Source organism: Vipera ursinii (assembly GCF_947247035.1).
Source record: "Vipera ursinii genome assembly, chromosome: 9".
Classification (NCBI taxonomy): Eukaryota; Metazoa; Chordata; class Lepidosauria; order Squamata; family Viperidae; genus Vipera; species Vipera ursinii.
In genome coordinates, this window is record NC_139523.1 from 11,009,939 (window position 1) to 11,032,535 (window position 22,597).

The following is a 22,597-nucleotide window of genomic DNA, read 5'->3' on the forward strand; positions in this document are numbered from 1 at the left end:
TTTGAGTCCCCTGTCTTGACTTCTGCTATCAGCGCTCAAGATATATGAGGAGTGTTGTTGCTCTATCCTATTGTTGCAGCATTCCTTCCTCTGTGGCTTTCCTGTGTTGAGTATTTCCTGCTGTGGGATCACATTGAAAGGCTCTGAATCACTGGCTGGATTTTTCCATCTGCCTTCAGCATCCACCTCTTGGATGTCCATGCTGAGGACTGAAAATCTGAGCAGGACGAGGAACAAAATGCAATGGTCAAGGAAGCTTTTGCAGAGCCTGTGGAAATGTGTACACCCCAATCCAGAGTCCTCTGACCTTTCTCTCCTGCTTATAAACTTTTTGGCAACTGGGTTGGCTCAGTGGGAAGCCTCTATAAACAGATACCTAAACAGTCGTGGTGAGAGGGCAAAGAGACAGTAGAGCTTGGAAAGTTTGGTTGGTAGGAAGGGGTTAAAGCAGGGGTCTTCAAACTGGGCCCTTTTATGACTGGTGGACTTCAACTCCCAGAATTCCTCAGCCAGACACGGATTTAACAATTGTTGATAAAAAAGACAAAAAAGTCTGGATAGTGGACGTGGCAGTGCCTTGAGACAGCAGAAGGAACTGGAGAAGGTAACCATATACAAAGACCTACAAATAGAAATAGAAAGATTGTGGCAAAGGCAAGCAAGGGTAGTAGCAATAGTAGTAGGCTCCTTGGGTGCAATCCCAAAACAATTGGAGCACCACTTGAACACCATTGGCATTGACAAATTCGCCATTAGTCAATTGCAGAAAGTGGCCTTACTAGGAACTGCTTCCATCCTGCGACACTATCTGTAACACCATCAAACATCCACATCTGCCTATCCCAGGTCCTTGGTAAGGACTCGACAGGTAGACAAAAATGCCAAATCCACACCTGGCCATCGAAACTGCGCAATTATGGATGAAACGTGTAACTGTGATACCCATTGTCATTGGGGCACTGAGAACTATGTCCAAAACCTTTGCAAAATGCATCAAGAAATTGCAGCTTCCTGCAATAACTCCAGCAAAGCTACAAAAAACCGCACTACTCGGAACATACATTTTAAGGAGATACCTGGTTGATACCTAGGATGCTGGCAGCAACCTGTGTCAACCATTAGTGCCAGTAAATTTGAGTGTTCAGTTGACTGAGTTTCATGTTTAATGAATAAAAGTTATATAATAATAATAAAGTTGGAAGGGACCTTGAAGGTCCTGCTCAGGCAGGAAACCCTACACCATTTCAGACAAATGGCTGTCCAGACTCTTCTTAAAAACTTCCAGCGTTGGAGCATTCACTACTTCTGGAGGCAGGTTGTTCCACTGGTTAATTGTTCTAACAGTCAGGAAGTTTCTCCTTGGTTCTAGGTTGCTTCTCCCTTGTTTAGTTTCCATCCGTTGCTTCTTGTCCTGCCTTCGGGCGCTTTGAAGAATAGCTTGACTCCCTCTTCTGACAAATGAAGTCAATGGGGGAAGCCAGATTCACTAAATGACTACCTGACTCACTTAAAAATTGCAGTGATTTGCTTAATAAGCGTGGCAAAAAAAGCAGAATGTCAGACCTGCCCCAGTTTGCTCTCTCAGGAAAGCAAGACTCATGATTTCCTTTAGTTGAAGCAAAGGAACTTTTAATTGAAGGGAACTGATTGCAGTAAACTCGGGTGGAATCTGGTGTTCCCGCACAAAATACAAAGCCATTCTTTCCAACACCCAATCCCTTCCCCCATGACCAGTCCCCCAGCCAGTCAATGTGATGCTGGTAGGATGTTTTGAGAAAGTGTGAAACTGGTAACATCCCAGTCTCAGGGCGAACGGCCTTGAAGTTCCTGGTACAAGCCGGTTTGGTGATCTGGTCTTGGTCTGTTGTCACTTCCCCATCTCCCACCATTAGATACACAGGTGTGGAGTACCCCAAATGCCTCCCCCCTCCCTTCCCCTTTGCTGGCAGGAACCCAGCAAGGTGCCGGGCCCAACAATGGAGATCCTGGCACAGTCATGAAAGCAGAAGTGACTTGCTTAACAACTGCCTTGCTTAGCAGTGGAAATTCTGATCCAGTTGCGGTTGTAAGTTGAGGATTACCTGTAATGTGGTTTGTTCCAGCTCTGTAGGTTCAGATTGGTGGTCTAGTTTCAATGAGTCTTCCATTTATGGTTGGTCTATTAGTATGCATCCTACATATGAAGTGAGCTCTCTGCTAAATTGTAGAACCTGAGCCGTGGGAACTCCCCTTAGCAAATGCATGAAATTGAGCAAGATTGGAAGAGAGCCTAGATTTTTGTACGGATACTGCAAATAACACCTTGTTCAATTTAATCTTCAGTAAGCTTCTTTGGAGATCCTGCTGCTGCTGAAATAAGAAATGTCTCATTGTTAATAAGAAATCATTTAATCCAAATGTAACTTTACTAGTCCTGGAGAAGCTGGAAGCCACTGGGGTGAAATTGAAATGTCTGTACGGATAAGGGGAATGGGAAAAAAAAAGCTGAAATATCTCTATATTAATTGTTGGGATCCAGGTATATTAAATATTTCTCTAGTCCTAGTCTGTTCCCTCATCTTAAATTATTTTATAGTTCTGCTAAAATGCATCATTGGGAATTACTTTCAGCCACATAAAGATCAGGATTTTCTAGACAAATCCCCAAATCGCTAGTGTTTTGTTTTGTTTTTTGCTTTATTGTCATGTATCCTTTGTCTTGAGCTACAGCAGACATGGCAAACACAAGGCCCGGGGGCCGGATCCGGCCCGCGAAGTGGTTTCATGCAACCCGCAAAGCCATCCTGGAAACAGTGAGGGAACGGCCCCCACTGCCTTGGCCCTGGCCCAGAGACCCTCCTCCTGCCAGAGACCCCCAGATCTGTCCCACTCCTGCCCAGGCCCCTATAGGCACCCTTGATGCGAACCATGTAGAGCTGGCCACGCCCACCCAGTAGGCCACGCCCACCCTGGCCACACCCACCCGGCCCCCTGAGGGCAACCGCAATGCTGATACGGCCCTCAATGAAATTGAGTTTGACACCCCTGAGCTACAGCTTTCACTCATCCAGTTCCCCTTCCTAGGCATGGGAGGCAGATCAGTCTGATTTACATTTGAATATGAATTCAGTTCCCCCCCCCCGCTTGATACAATATCTCAACTGAAACACAGTTATTATACTTCAAAAACGATTCTTTTCATGGATTCTGCTAAGTAGATTGTTCAAAAATGCCTTAAAAGCATATGTTAAGGATAATTTTACAAACAGGGTATACTTAGGAAAATAATGTATAAAAAGGGGAAAGCTGAGAAATACATATATTCTGTAAAATTATTTACAAAGATACGTATATTAGAATAAAATATGGATAACAGCCATAGAGAGGTTTGGTGTAGATTTATTCAAGGAAACGCAGAAGTCAAATGGCAGAACAATATGTTGTCTGCTTGTTTGGGATTAGGCAAAGCTACCCTTCCTATGGGAAAAGCGCTCTAGTTGAGCTTTTCCTTCAGAAAGGGCTTTATTTCAGATTCACAATATTTACTTCTCTTCAAGAGATAGAATACAGGAAGTCTTCAACTTAATATGAGCAACAAGGATGATTAGGGGGCTGGATGCTAAAAAAACATACGAAGAACCGTTGCAGGAATTGGGTATGTCTAGTCAGGAGACGCTGAGCTTGTCGATCAGAAGGTTGGCAGTTTGGCGGGTCGAATCCCGAGTGCCGTGTAGCAGAGTGAGCGCCTGTTACTCATCCCAGCTTCTGCCAACCTAGCAGTTCGAAAGCACGTCAAAATGCAAGTAGAAAAATAGGGACCACTCCGGTGGGAAGGTAACAGCGTTCTGTGCGCCTTTGGCGTGCAGTCATGCCGGTCACATGACCACGGAGACATCCTCGGACAAGCGCTGGCTCTTCGGCTTTGAAACGGAGATGAGCACCGGCCCCTAGAGTTGGAAACGACTAGCACGCACGTGCGGGGGAACCTTTACCTTTACCTTTAGTCTAGTGAAAAGAAGGACTAGGGGAGACATGATAGCAGTCTTCCAATATTGGAGGGGCTCCTACAAAGAGGAGGGGGTCAACTTTTTCCAAAGCGCCCAGAAGGCAAGACAAGAAGCAACGGATGGAAACTAATCCAGGAGAGAAGCATCCTAGAACTAAGGAGAAACTTCCTAACAGTGAGAACAATTAACCAGTGGAATGGCTTTCTTTCAGAAATAGGTGCTCCATCACTGGAGGCTTTTAAGAAGAGACTGGACAGCCCCTTGTCTGACATGGTATAGGGTCTCCTGCTTGAACAGGGGATTGGACTAGATCAGGGGTCTTCAAACCTGGCCCTTTTATGACTTGTGGACTTATGACTTGTGGACCCAGATTGTTGGGGGCAATAAGCTGACTTTGTAATAATGCCGCTTGGGGGGGGGCGAAAGCCCTAATAAGCAGGCATATACATAGAATGAAGGCTATTGCTAAGCACATTGATTTGTGCTTTAGATTGTAAGCCGCCCTGAGTCTTCGGAGAAGGGCGGGATATAAATGGGAATTAAAAAAAAACTCCTAGAATTCCTCAGCCAGCCAGGGGGCAATTTTGATCTAGGGTAATTATAATAGACCGTGAAAAAAGATAATGCAGGTAGTCCTCCTATTATGATTATAATTGGGACCACAAATGCCATTACTAAGCAAGACAGTTATTAAGTAAGATTTTATAACTTTTTTGCCATCACTGCAGTGGTAAAGGAACCATGCGGTTTGAGGGGCTGCCACAAAGAAGAGGGAGTCAAGCTATCCTCCAAAGCGACTGAAAGCAGGACAAGAAACAATGGATGGAAACTAGTCAAGGAGAAAAGCAACCTAGAACTAAGGAGAAACTTCCTGACAGTTAGAACAATTAACCAGTGGAACGGCTTGCCTCCAGAGGTTGTGGGTGCTCCCTCACTGGAGGTTTTTAAGAAGAGACTGGACAGCCACCTGTCTGGAATGATATAAGGTCTCCTGCTTGAATAGGGGGTTGGACTAGATGACCTCCGAGGTCATTTCCAACTCTGATATTCTATTCGGTTCTGTTCTATTAAGCCAAGGGCCTTCAAACCTGGCCCTTTTATGACTTGCGGACTTCAACTCCCAGAATTCCTCAGCCAGCCAGGGCTGGCTGACGAATTCTGGGAGTTGAAGTCCACAAGTCATAAAAGAGCCAAGTTTGAAAACCCCCTGTGTTAAGCAAATCAAACTTCCCCCATTGACTATGCTTGGTGGAGGCTAGCTGGGAAGGTTGCAAATAGCAATTACATGACCTTGAGACACTGAAACTATCATAAATACTTGCCAGGTGCCTGAATTTTGATCTCATGGCTCTGGGGTTGCTGCCACCGTTGTAAGTGAGAAGGCCAGCAGTAAACCACTTATTTCAATGCCATTGTAACTTTGAGCAATTGATAAACGAATTATTATAAGACAAGGGTTACCTCTCTGGGACATTTACTATGGAATGGCCTCTAGTTGTAGAAATGAATCTGCTTTTGTCTGATAGTTCATTTCTGGTCATTTCTAGGTTTCGGTATTAATCGCTGCTGAGCCATAATAACCCCAGTAAGTTGTGGAAGATGGCCAGAAACAAGGAAGCCTCGTCACATGTTTGATCCCAAACAGCAGTTTTTAAGTGTCTTTTGGCATTTTTCCATTTAAGTCCTGCATAGAAATACTGTAGATCAAGGTTGGTTTGTTTGTTTTCTTAATAGGGCTTAGATAATGGAACAAACTGCAGCTAAAGTTTGTGAAAATCCCCTCCTTGAGACGGTTCAGGACGTTCAAAATGAACATTGCCAGAAAAAAGATTTTTCAGAATTTTAAATTGCTCAAAAAGAGCTTTCAGAAGAGTTTTCACCATTAACTGAATGTTTGTAAATCGGCCACAGATAATGGGGTGAGACAGTTTTATAACCGTTATGCATACATATTGTATGCATAGAAATCTATCTAGCCGTAAATATGTTTATGTCGGGGTTATGAGTGCAGCTAGTTCTATCCAGCATCTAACTGTAAAGTGATTGGTGGCTTTTTTTGGATCCAGAAAAAAAAAACCCATTGAAAATGTCGATGAGGTTGAGGAATAAGTGGGTGATGATCAACGTGGATCTCCAGCTTGACTCAACATAACGGCCACATAGCCTCTGAACTTGTTGCCTTTTCATAGTGATACTTTCTCTCTTTGAAATGTAATATTGCAAACCTGAGCATTAAATCTGCTGATCGATATCAAAACAAAAAGCAATCAAGTTAATGTACTTGTCTTTGCCAATCCCAGCTGTTCCTTCTGCTTTGAGTAAGCACTGTTCATCCCTATCAAAATTCATTCCTTGGCTGAAAACACCGCAACTGTTTATAGGCACCATGTGCAAATTTAGCCCAAGGAATACCATTGTCCGTTTGTGATTCATTTCTGTGTTTCACCAACACAACTTTCTAAGAAGATTCGGAAAAGAAGATCAGCTTTCTAAAATCTGGTGCCTTCCTGGTGAATACGGCTCCTGTTATTCTTTGAAGATGTGGCATGTGGCTATTTAAAGCTAAAACTGAGAATGTTAAAAGTTTTGGGATAAATCCTCTTAATAATATGTATGCAAGTACAAGGAATCCCCTAACCCAGGGGTAGGCAACCTCGGCTCTTTTATGACTCGTGGACTTCAACTCCCAGAATTCCTGAGTCAGCTCAGGAATTCTGGGAGTTGAAGTCCACGAGTCATAAAAGAGCCGAGGTTGCCTACCCCTGCCCTAACCCCTTGTAATGATATGTGTGAATGACCTTGGGAGATGGAGGGGAGGAAAGATGCTATCTAGGCCAGGGGTCTCCAAACTTAGCAACTTTAAGACTTGCGGCTGGGGAATTCTGGGAGTTGAAGTCCACAAGTCTTACAAGTTCCCAAGGAACTTACCCCTGGCCTAAGGAACGGTCAGGTAAGAGATGGTATAGCCTGCAGCTGCATAATGGGTAAAGAAAGAAACTCAGAAAGGAAGCTTCCTAACATTTCAGGCGGTGGGAGATTTGTACTTTGAGACTTGCAAGTTTCTCTTAATATAGGTGTACAATGTAGTAGAATTAGCTTATGTGATGGGAAGGTGTCAGCCTTCCCATGTAGGTGAACTACATGGGAAGGCTGACATCTTTGCCCTGTTGCTTCCAGGACATCCTTCAAAACAGGAAATGTGAAGGGAGGTTGCAAGCATCGTAAATACATGTTCTTTGCCAAGTGCCTGGATTTTGATCATATGACTTTGCGGATGCTGCAACAGTCGTGTGAGGAATGGTGATTTACAAAATGGATAAAGATATCATAGTCACTTTTTCTTAGATTTTTGTCCTGCTTTTTTCAAATACAAGGCAGTAAATATATAAATATTCCTTCCTCCTCCTGTTTTACCTGAAACAAGCCTGTGAAACAAGCCTGGACAGAATGACTGGCCCAAAGTCACTCCACCAGCTTTCATGCCTAAGGTGCAACTAGAACTCACAGTCTCCTGGTTTTTAGGCCAACAGCTTGACCATTACACCAAGCTGGCTCTCTTCTTCTTCTTAATCTTCTCAACTTTTTCAATCTTCTTGATCTTTTCCTTTGATACTGTCCAATTTGGTTTTTTTTTACCTTACATACTTTGCTACTTCATTTTTATTAGTCAGTGATTATAATAAAAATATCTATTTATGGAAACACCTCTTTCATCTCCTTGGCCTGCTATAGAAAGCTTACTGGGTGAATCTGTTTCCAGGATTTTCAGAAAGGTAAAAATATCCATCTGAGTCTTTTCCCCTTTCAAATTTGTGCTAAAAGGTAAATTCATTTGAACTCAACTGCTGGCAACTTCGTGGATGCATCCCCTCAGGTATTCTTGATAGCAGCACAGAAGAGAATCGGCATCTCTTTTTATTTCAGCCCCTTGTTAGAGACTAATGTCTACTCTCTCTCCTGTCATCATTTAGAGTGTATTTTTGGTCAGTGCGATTGTGCAGCCTGTTGTGGGTGAATTCCAGGGGAAAGAGACACAGATACCTGCATTGTGCGAGACTTTTGGTCCGGCATTCCTGTGTTCAGAGCAGTTTTGTTCTTTACAGATATTCATTGTGTGTGTGTGAGAGAGAGAGAAAAATTAACAGCTCTGCGAAAAGAATGGTTCTTCTGTTGTCTATAATTGCTGCCACAGAGCTTTTAGTCAATGGCAGTTTTCTCCAACCTGTTGTACTCAGAATATGCTGGACTATATAGCCCCACCCACTGCATTGGGAAAGCAGACCAAGCACATTGTAAAAGATTAGTAGACCATATATGTAACAAGGTTTAATCCTAGTTGCTGGAGATAGAGGCTGCTTCTCGACCTCATCATTTAACTCTCTGTCAATGTGGTCAGAGGATTACAGGATTTAGAGTTGGGCACATCTGGAGGGGTCTTGATTAAGGAAGGCTATTTTGGTATGAAGGTCAGGTTAAGGACTGGTAGGAAACATGGAGTATTTCCCAATCTGAAGACAACCAGAAGTGAGCCAGTTTGGTCTAGTAGTTAAGGCACCAGACTAGAAATCAGGGGACTGTGAGTTCAAATCCTACCTTAGCCATGAAAACCAGCTGGAGTGACCTTGAGCCAGATTCTGTGTCAGGCAGATTTGCGCCTTGAGTTATGACAAAGTCATTGTGTGTTGATGTCCATGTAAAATAACCTTGGTGGTGTCTACTCCAAAATAAATTTCACTGATTTAAACAGGACCTATTCACAGATGATCTGTTTTGGGGGCAGAGAGCCCAGCCAATTTACGTCCATGAGCTGGGCCAATACAGCATGCTGAGCCGTCAGTGAAACATAGAGATAGTGTTCATATAGCCTACAGGCAAATCAGTGGCTTTAGAGGATGGTCTGATTCCCACAGTTTGCTAAGATATTGGCTGGCTTCCCATACCACAACCAACCGTTCTCATTTTAGTCTTCTTCAGAGTATTTTGTGAACCCAAGCTATATTGTGCCATAATATCAAAGGAGCTTTCACATCAGCATGGTCAAGCTTTTATCTTCCTGCCAAGGGTTGTATTGCTTAAAGGGTGTGGTGTTGTCAGTTGCAGACCGAGAGTGACAGATGAGGCAGAGCCAAAAGCATATTAACACTCTTTCTTTAATTTACTTTTGACACTTTTTCTCTTTCCTTTCCAAGCAGTAGGTCTCTAGGAGAAGCTCCTCCTGGGAATCTGACCTGATCTGTTGCAAAAAGGTTTCGAAATTAGTTGAAAAACTGCTTCACATTAAGCAAAGAGTCATACGTACTCAGATCTACTTAACCTAGCAGGATATGATGATAGCCATCACCAGGCACATAGAGATAAACAATATCTACACACCACTCAAAAGAGACAACCACAAAAACCAAAAGGAAGCAAAAGACCAAAATACCTTCTCACCAGCAATCAGTGCCCATATGAGCAGAGATTTACACCACGATTAACACTAGATCAGCAGTCAAAGTATACCCCAATCGAGGACAAACATGCTAACAGTAAATCACAGCTAATCGAGGAACCACCAAGGATACTCCCACCAAGACTGATAGGGCAGGCCATTAGGGTATAAAAATAAGAGCAGAACCCACTCCCTTCCAGCACTGATGATGTTGTCTAGTTTGGGGATACAATGTCTGCAAGAAAGCAAACAAGCTCAGAGAGTATCAAGGTCCCCACAGTTCAACTCTGGGCTACAAATATTCTCTTCTAATTGACATGAAAACTGTAATTGATGAGAGAGCAAAGAAGAAAAATGGATGCTGCCATCTAAACCAGGAAAGATTTCCATTGCATTGCATTGCATTCCACTTCATTTCATTGTCCTCCTCTGCAACCTCATGGTTGTAAGTATGTCTGGTGGCTTGTCCCCTCTTGAAACCACAGTGAGGTCCTCCTCTTCTGCCTCACTGTCTGTTCGCTCCAGCGAGACTGCAGCCACTTTGTATGATAAGGGAAGGCATTGAATAAATCTTTCTGAGTTTGCTAAAGCAGTGGTCCTCCACCTTTTCTTCACCATGGACCCCTTTTAAATGCCTTTTGTGGCCATGGCCCATGACTATGGACCACCAAGACTTAACATTTCTTCCAAGCCTTCGCAGACCCCCTATGTGACAACAGTGTGGCCCTCCAGGTGTCCACAGACCACAAGTTGAGAACCACTGTTAAAGCACTTTGTAGAAATGAGTCTTCTCGGATGCTGTACAGTGTCCTGCTGTAGGTCGGTTTCTGTTGAATTGTTCAGACTTGGCAAAGTCAAAAGCTGGCCATTGGAGTCACGTTAATGTGTCAGGATGCAGTGGGACATGAGAAAAGATTTGTTCCTTCCTTAGTCAAAGGTTTTGTATGCTTGCTTTGCTTGACTTTTGTTCTAGGAGTTGGTGCCTCTCTGCCTTCTTCTAGAAGCGCTGGGAATGGCCTCCACACTGACAGCAGCCACTGTTTCTAAGAAAAAACAATTCTTTCACAAGCAAACCAAATTACTCATAGTGTGTTTTATAGTAACAAAGGAGAAGTAAAGTAATACCCAGTAAAAGAATACAGTTGTTAAGTGAGTTTTGTCCCATTTTACAACCTTTCTTGCTACAGTTGTTAAGTGAGTCAATGTAGTTAAGTTAGTAACATGGTTATTAAGTGAATCTGGCTCCTCCATTGACTTTGCTTGTCGGAAGATCACAAAAGGTGATCACGTGACCCCCCAGGACATTGCAACCGTCATGAACCAGTGCCCGGGCATCTGAATTCTGATCACGTGACCATGGGGATGCTGCATCGGTTGCAAGTGTGAAAAACAGTCATAAGCAGTGGTGGGATTCAGCTGGTTTGCACCGGTTCGGTAGAACCGGTAGCTAAATTTTGTTGAGTTTGGAGAACCGGCTGAACCCACGCTGCTTCCTATGGGCTGTTCTAGGCCTGGGAGGCCTGGAGGAGTCCTCCCAGGCCTAGAACGGTCCACAGAAAGTACGTGGATGTCACTTCCGGAAGTCCATTCTAAGCCCAGGCCTGCATCCATGCAGAGAACCGGTTGTTCAGGTATTTGAATCCCACCACTGGCCATAAGTCCCTTTTTTCAATGCCGCTGTAACTTTGAACAGTCACTAAATGAATGGTTGCAAGTCAAGGACTCCCTGCACTAAAGGAACAAGTGTTGCAGACCTTTCCACACAAATTGGGTTTTCTGGCTAGCAAGGAAATGCTGGAGCTCCCCTGCAACAGTTCCGTTCTTCCAAAAAGTCATTCCAAGTTGTCTTGATAATAATAAAAGTTCTTTTAATTTTATAGAGCTCCCTGAAAACTGGACGGACACCCGAGAGACTTTGCTGGAGGGGATGCTCTTCAACTTGAAGTACCTGGGCGTGACGTTGGTCGAGCAGCCCAAAGGAGAAGAATTATCTGCTGCTGCTGTCAAAAGGATTGTGGCAACAGTGAGTAACCAAGAGCCACTTTCCATGCACATCCCCGCTAACTGTCTCCTATTGCCCCTAAGCCGGTGTTTCTCAACCCTGGCAACTTTAAGATGGGTGGACTTCAACCCCCAGAATTCCTCAGTCAGCCATGCCATTCTGGGAGCTGAAGTCTACCCATCTTAAAAGTTGCCAGGGTTGAGAAACGCTTCCCTAAGCAATCCAGGTTGGTGACCCATTGTTGCAAACAGGGCAGTAAGAATAAAAAAATCTCATCGTATTTCCACAGCTCTCCATATTTAACACTTGCTGGATGTGAGAGGTGGCCCTGAAAACATGGGTGGTGAGGGGGTTTTCAGTCTGCTTAAGATCTATAATTTAAAACTGATTAACATTAAAGGTTTAAAGTAAAGGTTCTACATTTAGGCAAGAAAAACCAAATGTACAGGTATAGTATAGGGGGTACCTTGCTCAATAGTAGTAACTGTGAGAGGGATCTTGGAGTCCTAGTGGACAATCACTTATGAGCCAGCAGTGTGCTGCAGCTGCCAAAAAAGCCAACACAGTGCTAGGCTGCATTAACAGAGGGATAGAATCAAGATCACGTGCAGTGTTAATGCCACTTTACAATGCCTTGGTAAGGCCACACTTGGAATACTGCATCCAGTTTTGGTCACCACGATGTAAAAAAGATTTTGAGACTCTAGAAAGGGTACAGAGAAGAGCAACAAAGATGATTAGGGGACTGGAGGCTAAAACATGTAAGGAACAGTTGCTGGAATTGGGTATGTCTAGTTTAACGAAGAGAAGGACGAGGGGGGACATGATAGAAGTGTTCCAATATCTCAGGGGCTGCCACAAAGAAGAGGGAGCCAAGCTATTTTCAAAAGCGCCTGAAGGCAGGACAAGAAGCAACAGATGGAAACTAATCAAGGAGAAAAGCAACCTAGAACTAAGGAGAAACTTCCTGACAGAACAATTAACCAGTGAAACAACCTGCCTCCAGAAGCGGTGAATGCTCCAACCCTGGAAGTTTTTAAGAAGAGACTGGAAAGCCATTGGTCCGAAATGCTATAGGGTTTCCTGTGATTGGACTAGATTTTTATTTATTTTTTATTTTAATTCCATTTATATCCCGCCCTTCTCCGAAGACTCAGGGCGGCTTACAAGCTTAGCAATAGCCTTCATTCTATGTATATGCCTGCTTATTAGGGCTTTCACACACACCCCAAGCGGCATTATTACAAAGTCAGCTTAATTGCCCCCAACAATCTGGGTCCTCATTTTACCTACCATGGAAGGATGGAAGGCTGAGTCAACCTTGAGCCTGGTGGGATGACCTCCAAGGCTCCTTCCAACATTATTATTATTAATTATTATTATTATTATTATTATTATTATTATTATTATTATTATTATTATTATTATTATTATTTTAAAATGCTTCCCCCCCCTCCGTTGCTGTTTCATTGCCCTTTATGGACTTCACAAATTTTATACACGTCTGCCTGTGACTGGATTATCCCACCAATGCAGGAAGATTTTATTTTCTAATTTCTTCTGATGAACGTGAGACACCCAATAATGCATATTTTGGCAATAAATGCACAAAAGCTGGTTTTGTGTGTATGTGTGTCCATATCGACTTACGACCACAATTGAGCCCAAAATTTCTTTTCCTAAGTGAGACAGTTGTTAAGTGAATTTTGCCACATTTTATTTCTTGCCACAGTTGTTAAGTCTATTAATGCACTTAACTTAGTAAACATGGTTGTTAAGTGAATCTGGCTTCCCCCATTGACTTTGCTTGTCCAAAGGTCACAGAAGGGGAATCACATGACCCTGGAACACTGCAACCGTCATAAATATGAGCCAGTTGCCAAGCGTCTGAATTTTGATCAGGTGACCATGGGGATGCTGCAATGGTCATAAGTGTGAAAAACAGTCATAGGTCCCTTTTTTAGTGCCATTGTAACTTCAAACAGTCACTAAATGAACATCTGGACTGCGGGCCGGCAGTTTGCCATGCCTGGTCTAATGAGTGGTCCTGCACTTATGACCATCATAGTATCCCCATGGTCACGTGATCAGAATTTGGGTGCTTGGCAACCTATATATATCTATGATGGTTGCAATGGCTCAGGGTCATTCCCAGCTGTCTTCTGACAAACACAGTCAATGGGGAAAGGCGGATTTGCTTAATGACTGCACGGTTCACTTAACAGCTGCAGTGATTCACTTAACAACCATGGCAAAGAAGGTCGTAACACTGGGTAAGACTCTCTTAACAACTCCTTTTCTTAGCAATGGAAATCCAGATTCCAACTGTGGTCATAAATCAAGGACCATCAGTAAAGTATTGCTTGCATACATATATAAGCACAGCATATATCCATACAAGCCTTGATAGATGCCCATTTAGCCAGTCCAGTTGGAACAGACAAAATGTTTGCACATCACTCACTGTAATGGACCATTTCTCTGCATCTTTCAGATTTAACTTTCGGATTTCTTAGTAATAGGCCGTCCCTCCTTCCAAACAATCCTTAAAATTGAGATTTTTACCGTAATGCAAATTGCCATGCAAGTCACACTGTATTCACCTTGAGAAGAAAAGTATTTGACAATTTTAAAAAAAGTTCAGTGACATTTTTCATTGCTTCTGTTATTGTTTCAAAAAGTGAAGTTTAATCAATTTTTTTAAAGGACATTTTAATATAGATTTAGAAATCCATTATAATCCATTCTAAATTTAAATAAGTTTCTTCCTACCAAAACAATGCTTTTTTAGCATACTGTAATATAAGAAATGAAATGTCCACATTTGCTAAATGTTAAGGGCCCTTTCAGTATTTCTCCCCCCCCCCCCACTTCCTATTAACTGTTGTATAACAACTAAAATCAGGTAGGAACAAATCAACTCTTAGCTTTCTTGATTAATTGTTGGAGACCTTTTGTCAAGACTGACAGTTGACACCTTTAAATTCACCAGAATTTCAGTTGTCGATTAAACCAATTAATGCTTGCAGTCCTGATTTTAACTCACGTTACCTGCTTTCTTTATTGACCTGGAGTTTTGTTTTAACGACTTAGTGAATTGTTGCCTTTAGTAAAAGACAGTGTGTGATTGGAAGAGTTTTGCTCCTTCTTCAACAGTTTTTTGCACAATTGCCCTCCTATAGAGAAGGCCGGCACAACACATGCGCTGAGGGTCACACATAGCCTGCTAAACAACCTTGTGTGACCCAATGGCACTTTAAAAAGTCACTAAATTTGCTGCCTCCCACAAAGACACCTTGCCAAGCATCTTCAGTCCTTAATGCCTCTTAGCCTTGAGAGGGGGCCCATTAAGAAGAACACCCACGAGCACCAGCTCTGTATTGTTGTTGTTAGTTGCAAAGTCGTGTCAGACCCATCATGACCCCATGGACAATGTTCCTCCAGGCCTTCCTGTCCTCTACCATCTTCTGGAGTCCATCTAAGCTCACGCCTACTGCTTCAGTTACTCCGTCCAGCCACCTCATTCTCTGTCGTCCCCTTCTTCTCTTGCCCTCAACCTTTCCCAGCATGTCTTTATTGTAAGGATACATTAAGAGAATCTTGCAAGCCTGAAAGTGCATTTCTCCCCCCTCTCCTTTACAATCCAAGCAACTAGGGAGGGTCACTTCTGAGACATTAGCTGCACTCTCATTTACAGGTAGTCCTCGACGTACAACCACAACTGAGCCCAAGATTTCTGTTGCTAAGTGAGACAGCTGTGAAGTGAGTTTTGCCCCAGTTTATGACTTTCCTTTTCACAGCTTTTAAGTAAATTACTGCAGTCGTTAAGTTAGCAACACAATTGTTAAGTGAATCTGGACTCCCCATTGACTTTGCTTGTCAAAAGGTCACAAAAGGTGATCACGTGACCCGGGACATCGCAACCGTCACAAATATGGGTCAGTTGCCAAGCATCTGAATTTTCATCACGTGACCCTGAGGATGCTGCAATGAAAAAAAGGACAGAGGTCACTTTTTCCAGCGTCGTTGCAATTTTGAACGGTCAGTAAACAAACTATTGCAAGTCGAGGACTACTGTGTATCTGTTAGCTCAGCTGCCTCTTAGCTATCTGTTTTCTAATCTGCAGCTCTTCCTCTCCTCTCCCGAGGTCATTCCCGCAAAGGACCCAGATTGTTGGGGGCAATAAGCTGACTTTGTAATAATGCCGCTTGGGGTGTGTGAAAGCCCTAATAAGCAGGCATATACATAGAATGAAGGCTACTGCTAAGTTTGTAAAGCCGCCCTGAGTCTTCGGAGAAGGGCGGGATATAAATGGAATTAAAATAAATAAAATAAATAAAATCATTACAGGGCCACTCTGTAGAAATGAAATAATAGAGAAAAACTAACAATAAGACTTACTAAAGAATAAGAAATACTGAACAACCATGGAATGCTAATGGGCTGTGTTTGTAGAACTCACTTAACCTAGTTACTGAATTGACATGCTTTTTCTGGGGTTGCACAACACAGTGTGCTGTAATTGGACAGGCTGGATTACATAACCCACCAAGCCACAAACAGACCTAACTAGGATTTAAAAAAAACTAATCAAGCTTAGCATGTTCTGGAAGTGTGTTTGTAGATTTTTGCTTGAGCTATTAAGGATGCAGTGTGAACACAGCCAGTAAGAGTTAAAAGGGGGTGCCAAGAAATGAGAGACGAATGCAGTGGAGTGTCAGAAGAACACCGGCTCTTCCATGCTGCAGCATTTAGTTGTGTGTTCCACTTATTAATACTTAATTGTCATGTGCTTGTCCAAGTGAAGTTGAAGAACGCTAGGTGGAAACATGGTGAACTAGGATTGAAAGCCCACCAGCATTCACTTCATAAAATAGAATGTTATTCATAAAACGGTTGCAATTTTAGAGGATCAGACCTTAGTAAAATGGTGATAGATTACAGAAGAGGTTTAAAGTCTTGCTTTAAAGGTTCAGCTAACCTTGTTCTCTGTCAAATAAAGATGAAGGTTGTAAGCTTGGTCCTACCTAATGCCCTTGATAGTCAGGAGAATTTATAGGGAGGAAAGATTTTCAGGGTTTCTCCGAGTATTTCTTTAAGGATGCAAGGGGTTTACTTTGCTTTGGCAATATTTCTGTCTATAGGCGAAGAACAATAAAGGAAACTGCTTAGAAGTAACTCTTAAGTGTCTTTCTTGGTTTGAGGGGCCTGGCAGTAAGATTTTCAGTTGATTTATTTTTGTGGCAACATCTGAATGCATTCTTTTCCTCTATTCCAAGGCAAAGGCCGGTGGGAAAAAGCTCCGAAAAGTGACTCTGAAAGTATCACCCAGAGGGATTGTTCTCAGTGACAGCATAACGAATGAATCCATTGAAAACGTGTCGATATACAGGTACGCTTCATCGGTACCTTTCAAATCTTCAAAGCAAATACTTAAGGCTTCTCCCTCCCAGAAGACTGTTGGGAGAGTTAAGGTTTGAAATTGTAATTAATATTGATAGGATATCCTTTTTTTTCTCCCTTTCTCTTATTTACATTTAATACTCTAAGGCAATCGTACCATAGAATATTAGGTAACCTAGTGTATAAATATCATTGCATGGGAATAACATTGTATTAAAACTGGGAAGATGGAGCAATAGATGGTCTACAAGGATAGTTTTAATAATATGTTACAGAATTGAGCTAGTTTTATATTAACATTTTATGGATACATTTTTTTTTGTTTCCACAAGTGCCACACACACACACACGATTCTATTTTTGTTCTGAGTTTATTAGCACAGCTATATTTTTGATGATGCTTCACCATATTTTCTGGTTGATACGCTTACCCGTAGATGTTTGTGTTTGTGTGTGTGTGTGTAGTAGTAGTAGTAGTAGTAGTAGTAGTAGTAGTAGTAATAATAATAATAATAATAATAATAATAATAATAAGAAGAAGAAGAAGAAGAAGAAGAAGAAGAAGAAGAAGAAGAAGAAGAAGAAGAAGAAGAAGTAGTTGTAAGGGACCTTGGAGGTCATCTAGTCCAACCCCCTGCTCAGGCAGGAAACCCTATACCATTTCAGACAAATGGCTGTCCAGTCTCTTCTTAAAAAATTCCAGTGTTGGAGCATTCACCACTTCTGGAGGCAGGCAGGTTGTTCCACTGGTTAATTGTTCTAACTGTCAGGAAGTTTCTCCTTAGTTCTAGCTTGCTTCTCTCCTTGACTAGTTTCCATCCATTGCTTCTTGTCCTGCTTTCAGGTGCTTGGGAGAATAGCTTGGCTCCCTCTTCTTTGTGGCAGCCCCTGAGATATTGGAACAGCCCCTGAGATATTGAAACAGCCCCTGAGATATTGGAACAATATCTACTATACTACTATAAATAGTAGTAGTAGTAGTAGTAGTCCTCAACCTCTAACCACATTTGGGACCAGACCTTCCATTACTTAGTGATACAGTCATTAAGTAAGTTGTGCCTAATTTATTGATCTTTTTTGCAGTGGTTAAGAATCCAGCTTCCCCCATTTATTTTGCTTACTGGAAGTCCCCTAGAAAGTCCCAAATGGCAATTATGTCCTTCTTGGTAAACTAGAAAAATGTGAGATAGACATCACCACCAGATGGATTTGTAACTGGCTGACAAACCATACCCAATGAGTGATCCTTAATGGTACTACATCTACATGGAAGGAAGCAGTGGGATGCCACAAAGTTCTGTCTTGGGCCCAGTACTCTTCAACATCTTCATAAATGACTTAGGTAAGGGAATAGAAAGAGAACTCATCCAATTTGTACATGACACTAAGCTGGCAGGAATACCGAACACCCCAGAAGAAAGTCTAGGGTTCAAAAAGATCTTGACAGACTTGAATAATGGGCCCTATCCAACAACATGAAATTTAAGATGGAAAAAAGCAAATTTTATACCTAGGCAGGAAAAACCAAAGGTACAAGTACAGATTAGGCGAAACCTGGCTCAGAAACACTAACTGTGAGAGGGACTTTGGAGTCCTAGTGGATGATCACTTAAACATTGAGCCAGCAGTGTGCGGCAGCAGTCAAAAGAGCTAATACAATCTTTGGTTGAATAAACAGAGTCATAGAGAATCAAAATCAGGTGAAGGATTAGTTCCACTTTATAAATCCTTAGTAAGACCACACATGGAATATTGCATCCAGTTTAGGTCATTGTATTACATTACAAAAAAGATGTTGAGACTTTGGAAAAATATCTGTAACTCGGATGGAATGGAAACTAACTACGGATGGAAACTAACTAAGGAGAGAAGCAATCTGGAACTAAGGAGAAACTTCCTAACAGTGAGAACAATTAACCAGTGGAACGGCTTGCCTCCAGAAGTTGTGGGTCCTCCATCACTGGAAGCTTTTAAGGAGAGACTGGACAGCCACTTGTCTGGAATGGGATCAGTTCTCCTGCTTGAGCAGGGGGTTGGACTAGAAGACCTCCAAGGTCCCTTCCAGCTCTACTCTGATTGAAATATATGCCAGTTGCCAAGTATCCAAATTCAGGGGTGAGTTTTTGGACATCAGCTAACAAGCTCTGTTTCCAATGTTATAATGGGGTTGAGTTTCTGAGAGGATAAACTCCATCTCTTCTGCTTTCAGTTTGGCTGGTTCCACCCCTTCAGTGATTCCCCCCCCCCTGGAGGGGTTGATTAATTATGGGAAGTCCTCGACTTAGGACCGCAATTGAGCCCAAAATGTCTGTTGCTAAGTGAGTCAGTTGTTAATGAATTTTGCCTCATTTCACGACCTTCCTTGCCACAGTTGCTAAGTCAATCGCTGCAGTTGTGAAGTTGGTAACATGATTGTTAAGTGAATCTGGCTTCCCCATTGACTTAACTCATCAGAAGGTCACAAAAGGTGATCACATGACCCCTGGGACACTGCAACCCCTATAAATATGAGTCAGTTGCCAAGCGTCGGAATTTTATTTTTTTATTTATTTTTTATTTTAATCCCATTTATATCCCGCCTTTTTCCGAAGACTCAGGGCGGCTTACAATCTAAGCACAAATTAAATGTGCTTAGCAGTAGCCTTCATTCTATGTATATGCCTGCTTATTAGGGCTTTCGCCCCCCCCCCCAAGTGGCATTATTACAAAGTCAGCTTATTGGCCCCAACAATCTGGGTTTTCATCACGTGACCATGGGGATGCCACAGCGGTCGTGAAATGTGACAAAACGGTCATAGGTCAGTCCTTTGAGTGCCCTTGTAACTTTGAATGGTCACTGAGCAAACTGTTGCAAGTCGAGGACTATCTGTTAATTATTAGATTTTATGAAAAAATTGTAAGTCTGCTTTTGAGGAAGGAGTCAACTTGACGAGGTTGACCAGACAGGAGACACAATCAGATGTATTAATTCCAGATGGGCTCCAGCACAAGTCTGAAAGCTCGGAAGGCTAAATCTCTGGTCCCGTTGACAGCCCCAGATTGGATCTTGAAACTAATTCTACTTTACAGTAAAGCTACATTAACAGAATCTTGCAACTCTGAAAGTACAGCTCTGCTGCTGTCACCTTTATAGCCTGAGAACTGAGTGTCTTGCTCTGCCTACCATGCAGGTGTGAGCTATTCTGTCTCTTATCTGACCATTCCCTAGGCCAGGTGTCCCCAATCCACGGTATGTGGACTGGCACCAGTCCGTGATATGCCAGGAACCGATCCACACAAACAAGCCCCTTTCGGTCCCTGGAAAAACCTCTCTCCACGGAACTGGTCCCTGGTACCCAAAAGGTTGGAGGGCCCTGCCCTAGGCAACATCTCTTCAGCCTGCCTCCCAAGGTCTTTCCCACATCCCATTATGGAAAGGCTGCTTCCACCCCAATGATGAGAAAACTTCAATGTCATGGTTCGGATTAATGAGACAGTTCAAACAAAATTCAGGCATTCAATACATTACAAGATCAGAAGGGAACTAATATGCAACGCCCCACCCCACCCCGAGAAAAGTTGAAAATCCAACAAAGGAAAGTTCCGAGACCAGTAGGCAGATGCAGAGGAACAATCCATGCGCTTGTTTAAGAACAAGGAATTCTTCAAGGACTTCCTGAAAGTCATTAATGAAGCATGTAATCCTTGGAGGGGACCATTGGCAAAGCAAAGCCTTCTTGGAGAAATAACAGAAACCCCCCCCCCATTACTGCCAACTTTTGACAGCACACTGAACATATTTCTGTTGCAAATCCCATGTGTTCAATGGGCCACTCTGGGGCAAAATAATTCTTCCTGCTATTTTTTTCCTAAATAGTTCTTGAAATGGAAATACGGTGTATTTCTCTCTCTTCCTTATGTCTTTTTTTTTGTAATGGAAAATTAAGGATGGGCTGACTTGTGAATGATGCTGAATATGAAATGTCTTGAAGAGATAAGTCAACACATGCACTTAAAGTATAAAGTGTTTTGTAGGTTGATTTGTTTACTAAGGTAACATTTTCTCCAATTTTGATTTTCAGTATAATTCAAACAGTAAGAAAAGGGGGGGGGGAATCGTTTCCTTTGTTAAGGCTTATAAACAATTTTATTTTTATATTTTTTGTGTGTGTCCTACCTTTATTATTTTTATAAATGACTGAAGACAGTGAGCATACCTCATATTCTTCCCTCCTTCTATTTTCCCTACAGCAACAACCCTTTGAGGTGGGTTGGGCTGAGATAGAGTGGCTGGCTCAAAGTCACCCAGGCCACTTTCATGGTTAAGGCGGGACTTGAACTCACAGTCTCCTGGTTTCTAGCCTAATGCTTTAGCCGCTAGATCAAACTGCTGGTCTCATTTGACCAAACTGCCTTTCATCAAGTATGAACAATCAACAACTATCAAATGTCATAGAAAGGTCCTTTCTTCTGTTTTAGGAAAGCCAGAATCTTTTTGTTTTATTTCATTATTTTGATTTTGGGCTTTTCAAACAAACACTTGGGTCCCAAAGAATCTCCCATAAGTCAAAAATTCAATATAACGCCAGTGTGGCCAACTCAACATATCAGTGAAAAAAGTGACTCAGGCCCTCAGGCTTAAAACTTAAAAAAATAATCAAGAAACATAAGAAGAAAGTGACCACGCATCCAGAAGTGTGTATGTGTGTGTCTGCTGGCAGGACCCTTGACCCCAGACAGGGCTGTTGGATATTGCAGGAGACCAGTGTCCTTGTTTATCCCTGAATGAGGAGCTATAGGTCCTAATAAGTTTGACTTGTGCATTTTCAAGCTGTAATCCCTCGTGGAGATTCTTTTTGGAAGACAATAAAGAATTGGCAATGTTGTTGCAGCGGTAACTGCTGCTGCTTATTTGGTACAGTAGATGGATGAGGTCAAGTTGGTTTTCCTCTTGCTAGGGCATTCGTTGAGGGGGAAGGGAGGGGAGATACCTGGGGATCTGTTCTTCTGGTCAAGAGCCAAGGGTAGCGTCTTTGATCGTCGCTTTGGCAATTCCTGACCAATGGTTGAGTTGCAGGCGTGGTTTGGATAATTTCTGGAAGCCTAACATGGCTTAGCTTAGCTCTCAATGCACTGAAGGTCTTTCCACCCCCACTCCACACCCCAAGGAATGATCGGGCTGTCTAAAGTGATACAGGCAGTCTCCAACTTATGACCGTAGTGGAGCCCAAAATGTCTGCTGCTAAGTGGGACAGTCAAGTGAGTTTTGCTCCATTTTATGACTTTTCTTGCCACAATTGTTAAGTGATGAATCACTGCAGCGGTTAAGTTAGTAACACGGTTGTTACGTGAATCTGGCTTCCCCATGGACTTTGCTCGTCAGAAAGTCGTAAAAGGGGATCACACAACCCGGGGACACTGCAACCGTCCTAAATATGAGCCAGTTGCCAAGCGTCTGAATTCTGATCATGTGACCGTGGGGATGCTGCAATGTTGTAAGTGTAAAAAAGCTCATAAGTCAATTGTAACTTCGAAGAGTCACTAAACCAGGGGTAGGCAACCTTGGCTCTTTTAGGACTCGTGGACTTCAACTCCCAGAATTCCTGAGCCAGCTGGCTCAGGAATTCTGGGAGTTGAAGTCCACGAGTCATAAAAGAGCCAAGATTGCCTACCCCTGCACTAAACGAACCATTGTCTACCTGTAAATAAAAATACATATATTCTACTTTCTGCATTTTCTTGGCTAGTTCTGGAAAACATTATGGGAAGAGAGGAGAGGTGTGAGGATGCCCCTC

The 22,597-nt window shown here is 42.6% G+C and overlaps 1 protein-coding gene across 1 annotated transcript in view; it reads left to right on the forward strand.

Annotated features, from left to right (window-relative positions):
• The window catches only part of LDLRAP1 (low density lipoprotein receptor adaptor protein 1), a 68,331-nt gene that overhangs the window by 14,123 nt on the left and 31,611 nt on the right, over positions 1-22,597 (forward strand). The window contains exons 2-3 of the mRNA XM_083369808.1: positions 11,298-11,440; positions 16,700-16,812. Coding sequence (XP_083225934.1) covers positions 11,298-11,440; positions 16,700-16,812 — 256 coding nt within the window. The remainder of the gene's footprint in view (positions 1-11,297; positions 11,441-16,699; positions 16,813-22,597) is intronic.